The following is a 19,013-nucleotide window of genomic DNA, read 5'->3' as shown; positions in this document are numbered from 1 at the left end:
TGTTCATATAACAGCCTTGGAAGATAGTCCCTCCTGGAGCAGAGGTTTGTTTACTATCCAGAAAATTAGGTAATGCCTCCCTCCAGGGGAAAAATCAGGCTGGCTTACTATCTATTATAAAAAATTTGGCTTCCCTAAACTCAGGGCTCCTCTCCCCTAAAATAACCCATTACATTTGTGTTACCTGGTCCAGTTATTGTTGCTCTGTGGATACTGGGGTTGGGGGAACTGGTATAAATGCTATTGGTATAAATGCTAAACATTCTGGCTATTGCTATTGCTATGAGTAATAAACCGTCCTTTGTCTCTGACTAAGGAGTCAGTGTCTTTTGCCAGCATCCATGGAACTCTGATAGGCTAACTTGTTAGCTTGCAAGTGGGCTGAAATATCTGCCAGTTTACAGTAATTGAAGGTTTGATTACTTGTGGCTTTGGTATGATTTGTCTACAAAGATCTTTTATTACTATTATTGACATTGGACTGCCTACTTACACTGAGAGATTTAATGTGATTCTTAAGTCTGAGATAATCCTTTGAAATATTTCTATAAGCTCTAACGCTAATTAAGTAAGAAAAAAAAATTCCAGGTTCAGATTTTTACATATTTCTCCTAGGAAACCATGAAAGAATTGTCTCAATTTTTGTAGAAGAGTCGTTTTAAAACATTCAATTACTAAACCAAGGCAGGAATTATTACCCCATGATATGGCTAATCTCAATCTTTTTTTTTTTCCCTTTTATCCACTGCAAGGGAAGGACTGAATCTTGTATTTGGAGAAACAGGTGGAAATTTGGAAATGAATATTCTGTCCAACACCATACATTTTTAAAAATGGCCTTAATTTTAATAAATTTGAAACACGACCTTCTTTAATCATCAAATGAGTTAGAAATGACCCTGAATCCTCAACTGGGTAGCTTTACTCAGACATAATTTTTGGCCAAATGTGCATAGGGTTCCACACAAACCATATTTCGTTCTGGTTTCCTAGATATTAACACAGATTCATACCAGAAGAGATCAGAATATGTCAACCTCAGAGTAGACAGGGGGCTCCTCTTAATCACAGAAGCTGAGAGAGTTCCAGAAACTCTTCTTGACTCATCTGACAAGTATTTATTGAGCTCCTGTTGTGGTCCAGGCCTTAGGTTAGGCTCAAGGAAACAACAATGAATGAGACAACGTTTGCGTGCATACCGGACATAGTCTCAATTAGTTGCCCCAAATTAGAAGACTGAACAGTTGGGTACTTCCCAGCCTAAATCACACCTTTCATCTAAGCCTCAGAATTTTCTGATATCCTAGAAAGCTCTCGTGACTGTAGGTAATGCAGAATTGAACCATACTTCAAGCAACACATTTATCCTCTTTTAGTCTTGACCTGACTAACTGGACTGCGTAGAAGGGAGGTGAGGAGGACCACAGCACCAAAGTTCAGTCGGAGGCAAAGGAGCACTTTCTGTGTCTCCCAGCTTGGCTTAAGCACAGTGCCTGCTGAGTTCCTTGCTGGCATTACCGGAATTATTCATTTCCTGTCTAGATCATGGCCAGATATTTACTAGCACTAATAACTAAGTGTATTGAGTCCATGCTGCACTCCAGGCACTTCACTGGGCACACTTTATACACGTGGCTTCATTAAACTGCACAATTACACTGTGAGCTGGGTAAGGATGCTAAAGCCAAGAGAGATGATGGATTTACTTGCCCAGAGTCCTACACTGTGGAGCTGTGATTCAAGGTCAGGGGACCTGATGCCAAAGCCAGGTCCAAATTCAAGCACTCCATCGTACAGGCTTTCTTGCTCTCCTCCTGCACCTCCAAGTGCATGTTTCCCTGAAGGTCGTTTGACATGCTGTTACTCCTGATCCTTCTTTATATTTCTTCATCACTCTTCCCTCCACTTCTCTCCTCTGGAAGTTGCATTACACACATAATCATTTTCTGGTTTATTGCCTGTCCCTACCACTAGTCTGCGTGGGCGGGGTGTGGCTCTCACTCGTCCATCCCTGAATCGCCAGCACATGGCACTGTGCCCGGTGAGTCGTGCGTGAGCAATCCACATGTCCTGGACCAGTGAATAAACCAGTGAGTCCCCGCCACTTTCTCCCTCTCCTCTCTCTGATCACTCCAGGATGCTTTCTTGCTGGGCCTCCTGCCTATGTGGTAGAAGAGATTGGGAGAGGTGATCTGATGTCGCCTGTTATTCAGTCTTCAGTGTCAAGTTCCGCTTGAATGTGTAAATACAAAGGCAGTTGAAGGAAGACAGGCACAGCCTCATTACTGAACTTGGTATGTGACCTTGGACAAATTCCTTCCATCTGCTCTAATGAAAAGATATTAGTCATGAGATGAAAGCAGTGATTAATTAATTAATTTGTGGACACAGGAATTTGGGGATTTTTTTTTTAAAAGCCCTAATAATTCTTGTGAAAAGAACAGTCACACACACATTTTTTCTGAGTTACGGAGACTATCTGAAGGAGAGTGGCCACACAAGTATTACCTCAAATGAACTCATGAGATAATAACTTGACGCCTCGGGTTTGGGCTCATCTCTGCTTTACTTTAGAAGTCTGAGAAGAAGAGAAATCTCCATGTGGCTCTGTGTCCTCATGTCAGAAATCTTGATTCTACTCTGAACTTGAACCACGACAGAAAAGTACTCAGTTATTAAAAGCAGCTAAAATGATGAGGACCTTCCCAGAAAGACAGTAGAGAGTAAGGTTAAGATTTTGAATATATTTTAAAGTGAAAGAGAAGGGGTAGAAAGCAAAATGATTAGTAAAAGTCTCCAATAAAAGCAGTGGGGTCTATTTCTGATTTTATTTGATGGAAGAGGTTTAGTGTCAGTTCCAGAGAAATGGAGCGTGGAGGCTCTTCTCTCTGGGCTCTGGGCCCCTTTGGCAGGCTGGTGAAGCCTCAGGAGTCTTTCTCAGAATGATATTTTTAGTGTATAAAATAAAGTACAGAGGGTTACTTAGTACTGAATTTATGCCCCCTCCTGAATTCTAGATTCGAGGGTAACATTATTATTTTAGAGTCAAGGAAACAGAGGACCAGAAAGTACACTTTTACCTAAAAATAGAAACACTTTTTTGACAGGAGAAACTGTGTGTTGTGATCTGATACAATTAAGACACGTCGTTGTTCTTAGCCAACCCATATTTTAAAAGATTTAATACGGATGATTTAATCTTGCTTTTGATTTTCCTTTAGAACAGCAAGTACTTTTCCCTTTATCCCTCTGTTTACACAAAGGATTTACTTCTATTACAAGCCATAAACTCTAGAAATGAAATACCTGAGCAATAATCGCATCAGGTTAATAAGTTTTATAATGCATTCAGGATCTGGTATGAAAACCTTGCTCTTAATAAAAATCCTCTTTAAATTCCAACTGGTTCATGCCAGTGCTCTAGAATACAATTGTTGGTGATTGAATTGGAATTCTTATGGTATATTTCCTTTAGAAAAGAAAAAATAAACTACAACATGCATATGGACATAAATGACTAATTCTTAGCAGGTTGAAATGAAAAAAGGACAGTGATTCAGATTCCTTTTAAAAATTCTGGGAGAATTGATAGGATGTGAATTAAGTGCTTGTTTTCCTTAGAGGGCAAGTTAGGGATTCCGTCTCCCGCCGACTACCTTCTAGCCTCAGGCATGGATATCCCCCACAGCCCTTGGAACAGCAATTACAAGTTGAAGAAAACACACGATGAAGAGTTATTTCCTTCTTTCAAACCCAAACCTCCTTCAACCCTGAGATATTCCACCTCATCAATATTGCTTTCATTCTGAGAAATGCTCCAAAAAGACTCTCTTCTCCACGTGAAAGCAAAAGGCTGAGGTGTCTAACAAAATCTGGAACTTCTTTTAGATTCTCTGTGTCTAAAATTTCCCCCAAATTCTTTGTCTTGACAAAGAACTGCCCTCAACGCCTCCAACTACTTACTCGTTTCTGAGCACGGCTAACACCCCAGCATCTTTTCTTATAGTCAAAACCAGGGAGAGATTTTTAGAACTCATGCCCACATGGTGGATTGTTTTGCAAAAACTTGATGGTTTCAGGAGGAACAGGAGTTTCTGTGGCAGCCTAGTGTGCCTAGCTTCTGTGATAATTAGCCTACCCACTAGATAGAGAGCTTGACACAGGTGGAGAAGCACACTTCGAGATCTTTCTTGCATCTTCAGCTTAGTTTTAAAGTTCTTCTCTTCCTCCCCTCCTTAGAAACAGAACTGCAACTCTGCATGGTTTTCAAGCAGATTTATACAGTGCTCGCTTAAAGGGACAGAAGGAAAAAATATGAGATGTCGTTCCTCCCCTCAAAGAGCTCACAATCTAGTAACCACATTGTGGTTAATAAACCAAGTAAACCTGCAAAGCAATACATTAATACACTAAATACACTATTTCACTAAGGACTAAATTGTGTTATCACAGGGTAGCTTCCATTTACATCATATGTTACAGCATCCGAAGCACCTGCACATGTGCTTGCTCCCTTGATGCTCGCCTATACGCTGCGAGATAGGACGGGTATTATTATGTCCAATTTACGATTAGAGGCAGCTTTGGAGGAGATAGATGACTTAAAAATCACATAATCAGTAGGCAGAAGAACTGAGATTAGAACCTAGGTTTTCTGACTTTAGACTCAGGTTCTTTGTAGTCCAGAACTGCTCTATGCTGGAAGTAACTAGTACTTCATACAAATAAAGACCTTGAAAAAAAAAAGAAACTTTGAGAGGTTGAGATCACACAGATTTAGAACTCTGAGCTTCTGAAGCCTAATTCCATGATCTTTCTACTGTATCTCTCATCCTGCAGGGAAAAGTAGCATGATTTTCAAAGTTCCCCATCATCGCCCCCAACTCCAGCAGGGCATCTGCACAACTCCGGGGGACATCACAGTCCATGGAGTTGTGTTCCAGGGCAACCACTCACATAGTACATATAGATCCCACACGGGATACAGAGAATGGTGCCCCCGGGCACCTTGTTTTTTTTCTATAAAAGAAAAATGCTGGGCCAGATAATTTCTGATCTTCTTTCCGTCTTGAAAGGCATTTGACTTCTCTGATATGGTAGAAAGTGGGAAGCCATGGAAGATTTGTGAGCTGTGGTGACATGAGGAACCAGGTATTTAAGGAGTACTGGTATGGAGGATGGATGGGCATGGGAAAAGCCTGGAAGGGGAAAGCACCACAGGAAGGGTCTCCCAGTAATCTAGGAATGAGATGGGAAAGGGTAGACTGGGATGGCAGAATCGGGAAGGAAAAGATTAACACAGGAACCATTTGTGAAGGAAAATCCAAGAGCATTTGGTCATTGACTGGATTGAGAAACGGCCCCAGAACATCAGACCTGAGTGACTGACTCATGGGAAAGAAAGGCAATTCCCCCTGGCCTGAGGGGAATGAGAATTCAGCATTGTCTTCTTTGTGTTTGACTGACAGCGAAGCACCAAAATGGAAAAGTCCAGCACTCATTGGGGAAAAAAAGAACAAGAAGTCATGTTAGGCTACAGAACTGGAGATACGTGACAGTCATCAGCTCAAGGGAAACAATTAACGGTCCTGAGAAAATAAATAGGAAAGTTTTTGTAATGCATTAGCTAAAGAGTGTTTTTCGGTTTTATAGCTAAAGAAACAAAAGCCAAGAGACACTAATGAAATGACCTCACCTCTTTTTAAGAAGTGAATGGAATGGAATCTACTCATATATTTTATAAGACATGTTTTAATGAAAAGAAATAAACGTCTATTACAGCAATTGAAGACAGACTACAGGGCCTTTGGCATTCTGACATATTTCTTTCTAGATTCGCATCTATTCTCTTAGCCCCGAGTGCATCACTCTGGCCATTTTGTACTGGGTCAAAGTAGCTAAGCTGGAACTACATTTCCCAGAATTCCCTCCCCTGTGTAGTTCTGGGTGAGGGTTGGCAGGAAGAGAAACTAGCATGAGATTTAAAAGTCCAAAGTGACACTCAGCCCTGTGCTTGGGGGTTTGGTGCCCTGGACAGCAGTGCAGTTTGGACACACTGTTATGATCTGCTGGTTCTCCTTGCTGGCGTGGGGGAGCAGCTAGTGTGCCCAGATTGCCTCTTCCAACTTCTTGGCAAAGCTGTGTGGAGGACGACACCAGCTTTTCTGTAGGTGGCCCACATCGTTAGAACTGACGCGGTGAGACAGATGTGGGTTCCAGTTTCTTCTTACAAAGTCCAGTTTGTCCTAGCAGGGTCCCTTGTCTTTGCTCCCCTCTGCTCTGAGTCCAGCTTTTCCTCCACCTACCCTGCTGACCTGCAGAGACGTCAGGCTGCCACCAGATGCAGAGGCCACAGGCTTCCATGGTCTCCACCCGCTTTTCCCTGTGGCCCTGATTAGTGACTTCCTCCTTTTCCTCTAACCATCCCCTTCTTGATCTTTGCTTTCTCAGTGGCTGCCACAATTATGTGCTGTCCAATCCCTGTAAGAAATTCCTTGTCTCATATCACTCACAGTGGTTTTTCTTTTCTGATAAAATTGCTCACACTGTCTTCTTATCCAGGCCTTTCTACACCCAGCCTCCCTTTAATTGACTGTACTTTGTGCATTTCACCTATTCTCAAGGGATCATTAGCTATCAGAAAATGATGATGAAATTTTAAAATGCATCTTGGTATTTCTAAACATCTGGGATGATACACTGAGAGCCAGTGTTAAAGCACAGGCTACGGGGAGGCCTGGAGACACTATGGAGAGGCTTCCGGTACCTGGTCTGAAAGCCTCCACAGCACCTAGAAGTGCCCAGTTCCTGCTGTTAAAAGAGAGGGAGAGAAACTCTTATCTTGTTTAAGGCACTGCTATTTGGGGTCTTTGTCATAGCCGTGCTTGAATTCTAACCAATATACACATTGATCACTATTTGAATCAAGTTCAGTTATTCAAGTAAATGCACACCAAAACCTTCTGCATTCTTGTCATTTATTTTCCTCCTTCTCCACCCTGCAGCTCAGCCTTATGAAAAAGGTACCTGCTCACTCACCTAGCAGAGCTTTGGAAAAGGAGAGATTGTCTCTATCTTTTTATCAAATGCAGAGTGGCCCATTGAATAGCCTCATGCAATGGACAATGATACACTATTTTCATTCATTCTTATTTCAAATGTATCTTCAAGGAGAGGACTGAACTAACAATTATCAGTTACTCTCAACACCAACACAGTTCTGCCTATTCCTGTCTTGGACATTTCAGAAGACAAGAGATGTTTTCATTTATTTGAGCAAGTCCCTTAACTTCTCTGAGATACAGTGTCTTCATTTATAAAATCTGGTGAATTCTTTCTTCCCAAGCTTGTCGTGAAGATAAAATGAAGTACTCCAAAATATGTAAAAAGTTCCTAGCACAGTGTTTGACATAAGAGGTATCAATAAATATTAGTTGAATCTAAAACTTAAATTATATTTTTTTAAAAAATTAGCAGAGAACACTATATGAGGAATTCTAAAAGGTAGATAACAAACAGCCTCCCATCATTTTCTTCCAAAATCAGACTGAGTTTCCTGAAAAGGGGAAATCTTGCTCTAATACAATAATGTATCAAATGATATGTGAGTGACTGAGAATTTACTGCACTTCTCAGAGTTACCCAGAAAACAAAAGAGAAGAAGAGTAGGATGAGCTTGGGAGGACTCTTACCATGAAGAGGTTGGTTCTGGAAGTTTAAGTTCAGTGTCTCTCATAATATAATGTGTGCCATGTTCTGACCTCTGCCAACCTGAGAGGTTCTCTGAATGAAAACAAAAAGAGCATCCTTTTCTTAGATTCTTTGTTGGTTCTTGATGTTTCAAAAGATTAGATCAAGAAAATGATTGTAGAAAGAAAATACATTTAGTTCTAGGGTGAACAGATGTGGGGGGGGTAGGGAAGATGCTGGCCAGGTAACTCAGTGGAACAGTAAATACCACCTGAAGTTTATCACAGGAGCAAAGCTTATTGTACTTACTGATACAGAAAGGGTCACAGACAAGGTTAAGTTGTTCCTTGGTACAAGTTGGCATTCATATCTTGCCCTTCTAATAGACTTTAGAGTTTCTGAAAATAACAATGTAAAAAAATGTGCTTACTCAAATTTCATTAGATTTATGTTATCAGAGGAGCTATGCATGTATTGTTATTGACTGAATGTTTATGGCTCCTCAAAAGTCATATGTTAAAACCCTAATCCTCAGTGTGGTGATATTTAGAGATGGGGCCTTTGGGACGTAATTAGATCATGAGAGTGGTGCTTCCATGATGGGGTAGTTACCTGATGAGAAGAGACACAAAAGACCTAGTTTGCTTGCTCTCTCTCACTCTCCCCTCCAGAGAGCAAACAATCTGCCATCTACAAACCAAAGAGGGCCCCACCAAGAACTGAATCTCCTGCCACCTTGATTTTGAACTTTCCAGCCTCCATACTGTGAAAAATAAATGTTTGTTGTCTAAGCCATAGCAACTCAAACTGGTTAAGACAAATATCTCACAGGTCCACACCCAAGATAGCTGAATCTTGACATAATGGTAGAAACCTGTTTCCAGAAACCTACTCACTAATGATGTTTATCATTTTCAGTCTTAAAAAGCAAGCTCAAGGTCCAGGAACAAGCCAGAGAGATCAGAGGCTGATAGCATTGTAGTGTTTGCTCTGTCTGCCCCTGCAGAGTTTTACAGAGAAATCTGTCTACTCATGGTGCCAAAGGAAGGGACAGTCTCTGGTCATCCGTGTTTTAGATCATGTGGTCCAATCTTTCCACAGCTGATTGGATGAGAACAATCGTTTATGACTTGGCACAGCAAAGATCAGAGTCGATCAGATTTCCTGTCAGGAATTTGAATGAATCAATATCTAGAGACTGATCTCACTTAGAAATGGGAGTAGAAACTGAGAGATGAGGAAACGGAGTTGGAGGAGAGGCTGTATGGGCCACGTGCAAATCCAGTTACTAATTAACTGAGATTAAGCAGGCCCAACCTGCTGCTCCTGGCCAGAAAGAAGCAGACACTGGGGGCACAGCTCAATCCATTCAACCATTCGATTGTAATCATCTTGAAGACAGGGACAATACCTGTCTTGTTCATTACTGTTTCCCTAGCATTGAGCATTGATCCTGGTTATTAAAAAAATTAGTCACTCAGTACATATCGTCTGAATGAATAGTTAACAGTGGATCACTAGAGCAAGCCCTTCCAGAAGCACAGTCCGGTGCCAGCACCAGAAACCTATGGCCATGCGATTCCTTCTCCTTCCACACAGCCTATGTTTTCTTATTGTTCCTGAACATCCAACATGTCCCTTCATTTGAGCAAATTTGTCTGCTCCTTGATCATTGCAAACAAAAGTTACAATACCAACTCTGTAAGAGAGGAAAGTGAGGAGGAAGGAAGGGGAGGGAGAGGAATGAGAGGTGATGGTGGGAGTTAAGGGTGGTAGACGGAAACCACCCTTGATTTTTAAGCACATCATTTTCTAGAGAGATGTAAAAAACCTCACAACTTCCCTACAGAGAGGATTAGACTCTGCATGTGAGGTGAAAAATGAAAGAACTGCAACACACAAACTATTCAAGCAAATTCTAGAGAGTTTGCTCAAGAGAAGTGTTTTAACTTTGTCTTTGGAACAGACTGACTATATCAAATCAAACCCCCTTGAGCTACCTCCCTGTAAACCGTTCGTACTGTGTTCCATGGGTACTCCTTGACTCCCCTTCTCCTGTTTAAGAGGCAGAGTAAAGTATCCTGGGGGGTTACTCTAGTGATCAAATGTACTTAAAGAAATAATGCATCTTCTTACCTGTAATAATTTCTTTTAAATTCCTTTCTTCTTCATTATTACTGGAATGCATCATGCACTCACTATTGTGTCTTTTTTGTTAAGGGGGGAGGTAAGTAGATATATTGATTTATTTAATTTTTTAGAGGAGGTACTGGGGATTGAACCCAGGACCTTGTGAAAGCTAAACACACCCTCTACCACTTGAGCTATCCCCTCCCCTCCACTATTGTGTCTTTAAGGAAATCTAAACACTTTTTTTTTCTTCCACTTATGAAAAAACTCAGAATGATATGAAGGGAAATGTTGTCCCAGCAAACTTTGCTTTCATAAAACAATATATTCTCTTGGGCAATAAGTATCTTTCAGAGTCTGATTCATTCCCAATCAATTGGTATTAAAGTATCCTCATGTGACAGATAATGAGAAACGAATCCTTGCTTGAGTACTAGCCCTGCACATTTCCCAAAGGAGAGATAAGCCAAATGTACTTTCCTCATCAACAGAAACATCAGGTGGCCAATATTATCCCCATCTTGCTTCTGGTAGTTCTATGTATGAAGTACTATAATGGCAGGAGGATGCTTTGATTGGTCAAAAGTAATACACGACATTCATAAGGGCAGAGAAGGAAGGAATGAAAAATTAAATACTTACTTGGTCCTAGCCCAATTGAAAATGCAGCAACATAAACAAGCAAGCTGGCTAAGGACAGCCACTTCAAAAAAGCTGGGACATCGGCAGCGTCTGTGACCATCTGGTACTCAGTTTGGCTTAGTCCAGCATTTGGTGAGGATGCCAAGGTCATCTCTCCTCTCTTATCCATGTCATTTCTTGTGGGCATTAGTGAGCTTCTGCTGTGGGAAGTCATCCCCTTAAAGGATTCTCTAAGACTGTCGTTGCTGGCTGACAGGTTACCTGGTCCATAAAACACAGACTCATCCAAGGATTGGTTGATAGGACTATGGTGTCTGCAGATATTGGTGAAGTTCACGTGGATTTTGAGATTCACAGTGCCCATGGTCACCAGTGAAACTGCCATCACAGAGGAGCCGACACAGAGGAAGGTTTTGCTCCCAACGTGGTCTACAAGAAGGGTGGCCGGGATGGTGCTGATGACCTTGACAACCCCAACCCCCGTGGAGGCAAGGCTAGCTGCCTCATTGCTCTGGAAGCCAACGGACTTCAAAACAGTTGATGCATAGAACAATATGTTTGGCTGCCCAGTGACTTGCACAAAAAATACCAGTGTTAAGCCTATCATTACTCGAGCCCTCATGTTGTCCTTGGAACGAAACAGATCCCAAAAACTATACTGATATTCATCTTTCAGGGAAGACTTTATCACAGTGAGTTCCTCCGTCGTATCGGAGATGGCTCTCAACTTTCCGAGAACCTTGCTAGCAGCTTCCTCGTGTCCCTTCATCACCAGAAACCGAGGACTCGGAGGAAGAAAATACATGGCAATCGCTTGCAAAACTCCCAAAGGAATGACAAGGCCGAACATGTACTTCCAGCCGTGGGAAACATTGGCAAAAGCGTAATTTGAGATGTAGGCAAAAAGAATGCCGATGACGATCATCAGTTCGTTCAGTGACACAAGAAGGCCTCTTCGGTGTTGGGGAGCAATTTCCGCGATGTACACGCAAGTGGCGATGGAAGAGAGTGAAATGGAAACCCCTATAGCGATGCGTCCCACTATCAGAGTCGTGTAAGATAAGCTGAGGATCAAGACTAGGCTTCCAAGTCCAAGCAGGCAGGACGACAAGATGATGGCGGCCCTCCTTCCATACTTGTCAATCAGGACCCCTCCGACGAGAGAGGCCAGTAAAGCCCCAACGAGGAGGGAGCTCACAACCATCTCCTGCTCGTGGCAGGTCAGGGCTAAAAGGGTTCTTATCTGAAGGAGAGCCCCGGAGATGAGCCCGAGTTCATACCCCACCAGGAAACCGCTGACAGCAGCCGTGACAGAGGACAGGAGAGTAAACACCCCGCAACCTAGGAGCAGAGAGGAGAAATGGGTCAGTTCTGAATTGGTCGGATGCAGACTTAACCTTGTGTAACTACAATTTTCCTAGTGCTGAGTATAAACACACCTATACTTATAGTCATATAATACACTAATCAAAGCACGATTACATAAAGAAGGAAAAAATCCTTTTTCTTTCATTCTTGGGAGACAAAGGGATGGAGACATTTAGAGAGTTATTTCCTTCCATTTGTGATTTGCTTTTGGTTTTAGTTTCGAGCAGACAGATATGCAAGATAAGCAGATGATAGATGATGAGAATTGAACAAACAAGAACACAGTTTTGTTCCTGCCTTGGCGCTGGATCAGAAACTCAGCCAGCCTGGTTTCTTGGGTCCCACTCTCCAAGGCAAACCGTTGAGGGCAGGATAGCAGGGAGGAGCCTCCACAAGGGCTACAGTCCACACTGTGTAACCTGGGGGAAAATGAAGCACAGTCTCCCAGAAACCTGCCCTCTTGTCTCCTTGTGACACAGGGAAGAACAAATCTGACACCACACGAGATCTGTTCTTTTGGCTCTAACCCTGTGCTCTATTTCCTGTGCTTAGTCAAGCTAGTTCTGCACCTTTGGTAAAAGAATGTTGCCTATAGCCTGAAATATGCAGGAGAGCCCATTCTCAAGCCTCTGACCTTTAAGGGTATAATACTCTCCCATTCATACAGAGATTAAAAAGTTGCAGAACAGAGAATAACATTTGTCTTGTTGGAGGTTTACAGGAACATCATGACCTGACCTAGGTGGACAGCTGCAAAAACAGGATTCCGACACCAGGAAGTCTGCAACAACCAACCACACCCTTCCCCTTTTTAGTATAAAAGGAGCTTGAATTCTGACTTGGGTAAGATGGTTCTCCAAGATGTTAGTCCCCTGTCTTCTCGGTCTGCTGGCTTTCCATATAAAGTCATTATTCCTTGCCTCAACCCTTCATCTCCTGATTTCTTGGCTTGTGCTGAGGCAAGCCGAATGAGTTTGGACTCGGTAACACTTGGCCACAATCAGGTTACCATTGACTTTTGCTGAAACATGTGAGCGTGTTGGGGGAGGCTGGGCTGTGTCAGAAAGGAGGGAGGAGTGGGTGCAGAGCCGGGACCAGTCAATACCCATGACTCACTCTGAGTGAGGAGGAAGGGGCATTTGACATGGGGAAGAACAAAAGGGACTTCGTATTGTTCCAGTCTTTCCAGGTTAAAATCTGAAGGAAAATGGCAAAATGTTAACAGTCATCAATTTTCAGTGGTAGGTACCCAAGTGCTTGTTGCATATTCGTAACTTGTCAAAACAGAGGCTAAAAGAAATAAAAAGTAGAGGGAAGAGTATCATGGGCAGAGGATGCAGTAGTTTCCAGGGCCTGAGCTCAGGGAAGCTCTCGCCGTGTTTCAGGAACTGTCAGGTGCCAAGCCACATGTGGGGCACAGCAGGAGCGTGGAGAGGGAGGTGGGAGAGGGCATCAGGGTACATGGGTAGGCACAGAGGGGGCACTTCATGCAGGACCTGACCTGGCCAGTCACAGTGACAACTTTTTACTGCATTCACAGTACAGTGGGGTCAATGCCCACTGGCCAGTAAGAGGGAAGACACTCCGAGTTTCTTGCTGCTGGGGAGAGACTAGTCCTTTGAGGGGCAAGACTGGTAGCAGGGAGTAGTTTGTCACCTTAGTCTTGACAAGAGATGGAGCTAGATTAGACTTGGGTGTAAGGAGTGGAACTGGTGATGAGCAGACAGATTCAAGATTTAATTGGTGGGGAGGGAATAGCTCAGTGGTAGAGTGTGTGCTTGGCATGCATGAGGTCCTGGGTTCAATCCTTAGTACTTCCATTAAAATAATAAAATAATTAACTAATTAATTAATTAACCCAATTATACCCTTTACCCCCCAAAACAAATTAAAACAAACCCCAAAATGTGTTAATTTGGAAGTTAAAATGATGAGACTTGCTCATGAGCTGGCAGTGGATGGTAAGGAAGTGGGTCAGAGCCTACATACATATACATATATACCTGAATCACTGTGCTGTACAGCAGATATTAACACAACATTGGTTAATCAACTATAACTCAATAGAAAGAAAGAAAAGAAAGAAAAGAAAGAAAGGAAAGAAAGGAAAGAAGGAAAGAAGGAAAGAAGGAAAGAAAGAAAGGAAGAAAGAAAGAAAGGAAGAAAGAAAGAAAGAAAGAAAGAAAGAAAGAAAGAAAGAAAGAAAGAAAGAAAGAAAGAAAGAAAGAGAAAGAAAGAAAGAAAAGGAAGGAAGGAAGGAAAGGAAGGAAGGAAGGAAAAGAAAGAGAAAAATTTTAAAGCACCGAATATTTAGATGGAGGAGCAAATAAAAATGCAATAATCCACAACAAAATAAAACTGATGTTTGAGCATTGTGAACACAAGCCATTAAACTGAAATTAAATCAGCAATTTATGCAGCTAATCACAAGACAAATATTTAACACCATTACACAGCAGGCATTTTCCTAGGTACTAGGAGATATCTCTGTATATCTCGCTATATATGTATCACAATGAAACAAAACATGTGGTTCTTGCCTGCCAGGAAACTGAACATTCTGGTGATATCTCTATTTTCTATTATTTATTATACACTGTTTTAATTTTCACTTGCAAAAGGACTTTTAAAGTACTCTCACACCCTCAATTTCCACATATTCTTTTTTCCCCAGGTGATCTTAAAATCCTCAACAACAAATGCTTCTACCACAAGGAGAACTGGGTCAAATTTTCACATTTGGATAGAATATTGTTTTGTAGCTCTTCTTGTCATTGTTTATCTGTTTGATGTGTTGATTAGGGTGTGTGCTTTGGCAACTGGTCTCCAATATTTGGATTGGAGAAATAAGTGATTGTGGAGGCAGGCTGAATGAGGCACCCCAGAAGCAGATTTAGAGGGACAGCGGGCAGCATGGGGATAAGGAGTCAAGGACATGGGGGAAGAGGTGCCAAAGCTGCGTGAGAAGCATAAGACGGTCTTTGCACCTTGTCCTTCTCCTTCCCCTTCTTAGTTTCCCCCTTTTGTTAGATGGGAAATAGTGCTTCCCTACAAAAAGAAGACCCCTTGAGATACAAGAGTTCCTTCCTTTGATGCTCTATTATCCTACTTTAGAGAGAGTCTGAGGTGGTAGGATAAGGAGGAGAAGGGGTAATGGGTGAAGCAAGTCCCAAAGCCAGCTGCTTGTGGTCTGGGGGAAATATCTCCAGACAGAAGAGAGACTCAGCTTTTTCTTCTGCTTTCTGGGCTTAGCTTCATATGCTTAGTCCTTTTAGTCAGCATTCACAGGACACTGACAGACCAGGATGTGTGCAAAGGGTCTGGAAACCACCCTGGTTTGTCAATATCCCTCTTGAGATCCAGCAGCTAGCACTGAGTATAATTCTCTAGAGATATAACAAAATTGTTTCCATATGAATTGATAAAAAATTTCTTTTTATAAAATTACAAGTTAAAAAACTATATATCACAGCATTATCTATCTATCTATCTATCCATCCAACCAACCATCCATCCATCCATCCACCCATCCATCTAGGCAAGTTGTCTTCAAAAGCTTAAAAAATTGCAGGATATTCTGTGACCTTATTCCTACAAGGGAGAAAGGAGGGTGCCAACATAGGCTATATGCTACATAATTAAGTTAAGATCTTCATTTTCTGAATTTTATTTGAAAGGTATAGCTTCCCCATTATATACTTTAAAGGCTAGTGCCCCTAACTAGCTTCCCCACTCATGTCACAATGGCTGCTTATTACTGCTGAAATTCCATTGCAGTTCTCAAGTTGCTCATTCAGGATTTGGAATTCTAATTCATTGTGAAGTCTAGTCCCTAAAGCATCCGAGATTGTAAGACTGTGACATCTTAGGACTTACCCCAAGGGTTTGGTGTTTTTCTTTTTTTTCTTTTCTGTGTCTACTTTTTAGTTAATGATGATAGAAGCAAGATGTTAATGCCAGAAAGCAGAGATAACTTTTCCAAAAAATCTAATGGAAAACAAGAGGAAAAAGAGATGTTTGCCTAAACACAAATGTCGGAGTCTGGGGCAGCTGGGTGGACTGAGGAGAAGTCAGTGCTAAAGGAGAGAGTCGGGTGAGGAATCATAATTAGAGCCTTTTCAAAAAACACACAGCCCTGAGTTCAGCCTGTACTTAAGGTTCATGGTGAAGTTTAGCATTCCTGGCCATTTTGTTCCTGACCTTGCTTCACAAGGGCTCTTCCTTTTACATCCCTGTGTTCTCCCAAAGTGTCACAGGGAATTCTCAGCCTTTTGTGGACATCACAGAAGTAGAAACTGTCTGGAAATTTGCAAGTGGTACCCACAGGCTATTGGGTCACACCCACACTCCAGGTCTTGCTGCCTGGCTAGACCAGCTGTGTTCCTTTTGATGCAATGAGGATTCCTTAATAAGATAATAAAGGAAAACTGTTCCTATTGAAGATGTGATCACAACCAAGAGGCTTTATGCAAATGAGCACTGAGACCCACACAGAAGGCACAAAGGACAGGCAACCCCCACAAGCTCTGAGGCTGCAGCCGCTTCCACCACAATAGCTGCATTGTCTGCTGCTCACGGAGACTCAGATGAAACCACAACTTTAATTGGCACTCATGCAAAACACTCCATTTTTCACAATATTTGAGTTTCTGGCCGCTTCCTTCTTTGCTTTCTTTCCCATATGCCTATCATAGCATATGCACATAATGGACACACAGTAAACACTTGCCAACAGACTGAATCCTACAGCAGACTGGAAAGCGTGCACTCCCAGGTTTTTTTGGCAGGCAGCCAGGTCATTATACAGCTTGACCAACTGTGAAGGCTTCACACATTTAAAAGACCCCCTACTTTATGTTTTGCTCAAGAAAAATTTGTAGCAGTGGCCCCTGAATGGCTTGGCATTTGCGCCCTCCCCTTTCTCTGCTCCTTCTCCCTGAATACTTTTAATCCCAACCCATCATTCAAGAGTCATCTCATGAGCCGCCTCTCCCATGACGACCACCCTACTCTGCCACCTTCTGCTGCCCCACCCCCAGACCCTCTCTTGCGCTGGGCACAGAATGTGTGTTTTCAGATATATGAAGGCATTTGATTATCTTCCCCTCTTCCACTAAGAGACTTTGTAACCAAGCAGGACTCTACTGTCATCGGTGACCATTTGATATCTCTAATGGTGTTTGTCACGGCTTAACTGAATGATGGTTTAAAGGGTTTTTCCCATGCTTTTGCTGACCAGGGTTAGGCTGCAGAGGAGGGAGGCTTGGGTGGTCTGCCCAAAGCCCTTGAGGTGCTGCATGAGGTGAGTTGTTTTTGGCCCTTGGTGGTTTCCTTGTATCCTGTTGTTCCAGGTGGTCCTAGGCTTCAACCTGCTTAAAAGGCTAAAAGCAATTATCAGCCTGAATTTAAACTCCACAAGTTTTTCTTTAGAGCTCTTTTCCACAGAGCCCCTTCCCATGCATCCTTTGTTCTAGGTACTAGAATATAAAGAGGGTCCCAAAGCCAGAGGTGAACTTCATATCCAGCAGAGGAAAGGGACCACTGCATCTGCAAAAATAAGAAAAACTGCAGTAATTTGTTACCCTGTATGCAATCTCTATGGAAACCAGCTCTGCTCGTTGAACTCTTGAACTTTTACTATTAAACCCCTTGCCTTTTCTCCCCAGTAGGCTCACAGTCTTAGAGGCATTAGCCCACTGTGACCTCCTTTGCCTGGCAAAGAAATGAAGCTGCCTTTTCTACTTCATCCAAAACTCTGAACTCGAGTCTCAATTTGGTAAGCAGGGTACAGAAGTCATCTTTCAGCAACAACTTTGAAGGCAAGAACCCTGCATTCCTTATATCTGTATTCATATCTCTAGTCTTTGGCACAAGTTCACTACTCAATAAATGTTTGTTGAGTGAATGAATAAATGAATGAATGATAACAGCACTGCAAATACCAATCCTTGGTCCTCAGTCCTCTCCTCCCCACAGTTTGTCAACAAAGATTAATAACTAGTATTATTTAAGGGTTAGCATATGGAACTTTATATTTACATAAATGCTTAGCATCTGAACAGCATGCTACTAGCATTTCCGTCACCGAGCAGGACACTATGGGGCCATCCCAGGACAGACCCCCTCACCCCATATCTTCTCCTTTAGTTCCACTCTGAAGTACCTAGATGATAGTATCTGATGCACATTTCCTGAGTTGTTTTACAGATGTTAAACCCCCACCAAATGGAAGAAATTAGCTACTTGATGACCATAAGCACACAGCCCCCAGACCTCCTGGCACCTAAGGATCGATAATGTTAGCCGCCCTGTTACTTCAATATCAACTAATCAGAAAATTGTGCATGAGCTGATCACATACCCTGTTACCCACACCATCCCCACCCCCTTCCTCCTGGCCTTTACAGGTTTTTGCTGAAACCCATCAGGGAGTATGGGCGTTTTGAGCACTTGCTGCCCTGGACTCCTTGCTTGATGCCTTACGATGAACGCTACACTTCCCTTCACCACAGTCCGGTCTCGGTACATTGGCTTGACTGCCTGCGGGCGAGCAGACCCAAGTTTGGTTTGGTAACATTTCTATAGAGCTTTCAGCACTATTATTAGCCAGTTAATATAGCACCATTGCAGGGACTCTAAAGTGTTTCATTGTCACCCCTATATTTATATTTTAACATCAACCCTGTGCATGGACTTGTTCTTTAGTCACTGAGACCCCATGTTTAGCAGTCTCCTTTCTGAGGACAACAGAATTCAGGTGCCAATTCTCCAGCCCGTCTGCACCACTGGCTGTTTCTGAAAAATGCCTGCACTTTCCCAGACTTGGGCTTCTCTCCATGCTGTTCCCCCTCATAGCACGTCTGGCCTCTTTCCTTCACAGCTTAGGGAAACGCATCCATCTCTGAAATCCAGCTTAAATATCACCTCCTCTACAAAACCGTCCAGACACCATTTCTTTGGTGAGCATTCATCTCTCTTCTTGCTCCTGCCTTTGCGTCCAGGGCCTCACAACATCCTGCATTAATCTGTCTCCTGCCTTAGACTGGGAGCCCCTTGAGAGCAGGAGTGTCTGTATCAGGGGCCCACACAAGGCCCAACCCCAGAGCTCAGCAGAGGCTACTGGATGCCACAAGAAGGAAAGCACTGGCTTAATCAGAAAATTCCCTTGCATGGAGAGTGCAGTG

The 19,013-nt window shown here is 42.6% G+C and overlaps 1 protein-coding gene across 7 annotated transcripts in view; it reads right to left on the bottom strand.

Moving 5' to 3' along the window:
- Positions 1–19,013, bottom strand: part of SLC2A12 (solute carrier family 2 member 12) — a 55,906-nt gene that overhangs the window by 24,848 nt on the left and 12,045 nt on the right. For 3 of the 7 annotated variants that reach the window (XM_074368324.1, XM_074368323.1, XM_010965600.3), the window contains exon 2: positions 10,462–11,802. In XM_074368324.1, the coding sequence (XP_074224425.1) occupies positions 10,462–11,802 (1,341 nt within the window). Of the gene's footprint in view, positions 1–7,691; positions 7,783–7,871; positions 8,088–10,461; positions 11,803–19,013 lie in introns of those variants that run through there. The other 4 variants (XM_045524716.2, XM_045524715.2, XM_045524718.2 and 1 more) reach the window with 3 other exon arrangements.

Source organism: Camelus bactrianus, chromosome 8, assembly GCF_048773025.1.
Source record: "Camelus bactrianus isolate YW-2024 breed Bactrian camel chromosome 8, ASM4877302v1, whole genome shotgun sequence".
Taxonomy (NCBI): domain Eukaryota; kingdom Metazoa; phylum Chordata; class Mammalia; order Artiodactyla; family Camelidae; genus Camelus; species Camelus bactrianus.
The sequence above is the reverse complement of the archived record's forward strand: the minus strand, read 5'-3'. Positions and strand labels throughout refer to the sequence as shown.